General features: G+C 38.4%; 1 protein-coding gene across 1 annotated transcript; it reads left to right on the top strand.

Moving 5' to 3' along the window:
- The first annotated feature begins 1,675 nt into the window (after positions 1-1,675).
- On the top strand, positions 1,676-2,907 carry LOC105625343 (neuromodulin). Its single transcript, XM_012206677.1, has 2 exons — positions 1,676-1,690; positions 2,527-2,907. Exons 1-2 carry the CDS (start codon positions 1,676-1,678, stop codon positions 2,905-2,907), a joined length of 396 nt encoding a protein of 131 aa, XP_012062067.1.
- The last annotated feature ends 341 nt before the right edge of the window (positions 2,908-3,248 follow it).

Here is a 3,248-nt window from a genome sequence, read left to right on the forward strand (position 1 = left end):
CTCTCTTCTTCTCTCTCTCTCTCTCTCTCTCTCTCTCTCTCTCTCTCTCTCGCTCTTTATTTTATATTTTTATAAAACGTTTTATAGAATTAGTTTTATCTAAAAATTTTATATCGATTAAAATATTATTTAATATCGCCTAACAAAAATAACATATCTTCTACTTCTCTATCTCTTTGGGAAATGTTTAAGATCACCGTGCAATTTTCATTTGTGAAATTGATATCCCAATATAATCTAAACTAATATAAACTAATATAAAGAATAACAATATATTCATATTAATTAACAAACAGAAATATCAATTATAAATATAATTTACAAAAACATTTTATTAGACACGAAATATATGTGATAGAGAACGAGAGAAACGCGTCATGTGTACACGCGAAATCTAGTGGGATCGTTATCGATGTCCGAGCTGGCCGATTGGATGACGCGTATCCGAGCGAGTATATTTTCGTGATGATGAGCATCGGTGAAGAGTTATGCGCGAATACGCAGAGATCAAACAGCGGACGCAAACAAATTGGAATGTTCTTGGCCGCACGCGCGCGGACTTTCGTCGACACTCTCGCGAGCATCAATCATCAATCAGCGTATATTGGCCTCAGGACGACGAATTCGCTGTGACGCGCATGTCGACCGCACTCACGAGACCAAAATTAATGTTATCCCAGGCGTATTACGAACACTTTGCGAGCTCCCCAATACAGCGTTCTCCCCTGACATGACGCGATCAATCAAGCCGCAAATGGAAGAATAAATGTCCGAATGGTATTTGAACAAGTGTATTATATAAAGTTCTCTAAATTAAATTGCTTACATTATATTTCTCAATGAATGAGTATATCGCTCAGGAACAGAATAAACCGAAAATTGAAAATACTCTAAGAATGAAGAAATATTCTGGTACTTGATTAAATTTAATGTAACGTAGTAGCAATTTTTTCATAAATCCTGTATAATTCTTTTTTTTTACTTGATTATAAAACAGATAATGTATAACGTAATAATAAAAAATAGCATACATACACTGAGAGAAAAATGTATTAGATTTTAATAAATAATTATTTGAGTAGCACTAATATAACATTTATTTACGGAAAATTAATATTTGCTAGATAAAATATAATATTAATAGGTAAATCAAATCAATGGTTCTTGTACCAAATAAATATATGTTTACATTTAGTAAATATTCAACTGGCACTATTCAAACAAATATTTATTAAAATTCAATACATTTTTCTCTCAGTGTATAAAAAGTAAGATAAATTCTTTCATAATGAGGTAAAAACGTATTTAAAAAGAAAAAAATAAAAATAATTTATGGCTTCACGGTTTTATGGTAATTCAAATTGCTCCCGAACTGCATTCTTTCTCCAGTTTTCTCGCAAAGCGAAGATCCAGCACGTTCGCGTTTTTAGCTTCATTTAAAAGCGCGCGAAGGTCGTCCCGCAGCTATCGGATGATCAGCGCTCACCCTCTGCCAACTTTGTACGAAATTAACCCATCCTCGGATACGTGAAATAAGACATGAAGGTGATCGACGATTCGGAGAAACCGAACGGGCCTCTTTCGCCGGCGGGTTATCATCGCAGAACGCATGCGTGATAGATCCATCTTTCGTCCGAGGCGGATAAACCGCGCTTGCTGAGTTAACTCAGCTAACATGTATCTCTTTGTCGTGCGTTCGTTGCGCATCAGTTTCCCGTTCCGCTTCTGGCTAGGAGGACGCGCGATAAGGAGATCGCGGAAGTGAGCGCAAAAGTGTTCTGCCAAGAAGAACGTATCTTTTTCGTGAGATAAAATTCCCCCTCCCTAGAGAATCGGAAAGATCTTGTTCCACCTGTTCTCTATCGATAAATCATCGTGGAGAACATCGATTTTACTAAAGACTGTTTTCATACTTATTTTTTGTTTTCATAATTATTCATTTCGCAGATGTCTATCGATTGATATTGGAATTTCCCAGAAGATTCCTGAAATAAGGGAGACCTGGTTTTCTTTCTGAAGAAAATTTTTAACTGAGAAGAAAGCCACTCTTTTTTTGATCATTAATATATTTATAGTTGATTGAAGATATCCTGAGGTGGTTATCTGTCCTATTTCCACTAGCGGGATTATAAATAATCAAGGGATTATCCTGTCTGCAAGATTACTCACTTCCGTTTTGGAACAAATCTTTAAATATATCTTCTATAAATCTTCATTCGGTTTTTCATTCGGAAACCATTCCGATAAATCAGGGGAAATAGTCTGTTCTTTCGGGAATGATCTTTACAAATAATCAAAAATAACCTGAATTGTTTTCACTCTTGGAATCGATCTTTATAAATAAGCCGTGAAGGTACACGAATCTCTCCGGAAACGATTTTTGTAAGCAATCCGGGAAAACGCCGAAATTTTTGCGGAGTCGGCCTTCGTGAAACACTTTGGAGAACTCGGAATTTTACGAACGAACTGTAACGACCGAGACACGGAGCTTCGCATAATCGGCTTAGAACTCCGTTCATGTCGCAGACTTCGAAGGAGGACGCCGACGCGATGAAGGCTAACACCGCGGCGACAAAGATCCAGGCCAATTTCCGTGGATACCGCGTGCGCAAGCAGTTGAAGGAATCTACGCAGCGCCGTCGTCAACAACAGCAGAATCAGCAAGACCAGAAGCGGAACCAGCAGCAGCAGCAACAGCAGGAACATATGAAGCCGAAGGAGCATCTGCTGAAGAGACAGAGCACTCAGGAGGCACTCGAGGAAAAATCGGCGACGAAGATCCAGGCGGGCATTCGCGGTTTCCTGGTGCGAAAGAGACAGCAGGTCGTTCAGGCTGCGGCAACGAGGATCCAAGCCGGCTTCCGTGGCTTCAGGACGCGGAAACTGCTGAAGCAAAATGGCCAATAAGCTGTTCTTCCTGGTGTGACGACGTGGGACGTTGACGTGTGCAAGAGGTTCTCCCCGTTTATGTCTCGTGATTGCGCTGACGTAAATTAGAACTTGTTACTGATGTGATGCATTTGCTGCAAGGCTGAGTAGAAGATGTGATAATTACTTCGATCTACATATATATTTCCGTTTCTCTTAAGATCTAACAGAATTATACTTGGCTATTGAATAAATTTTTTTGTGTGAATCTCTGAAATGTCTGGAATGTGTCTTTCTAACTTATATAATGCTATCAGATGAGTATTGCAAAATTAATCATTTTGAAATATACGTTAACAAATTTTTCCAAAAATGTTTTA

This window comes from Atta cephalotes (genome assembly GCF_000143395.1).
Source record: "Atta cephalotes unplaced genomic scaffold scaffold01049, whole genome shotgun sequence".
NCBI lineage: Eukaryota > Metazoa > Arthropoda > Insecta > Hymenoptera > Formicidae > Atta > Atta cephalotes.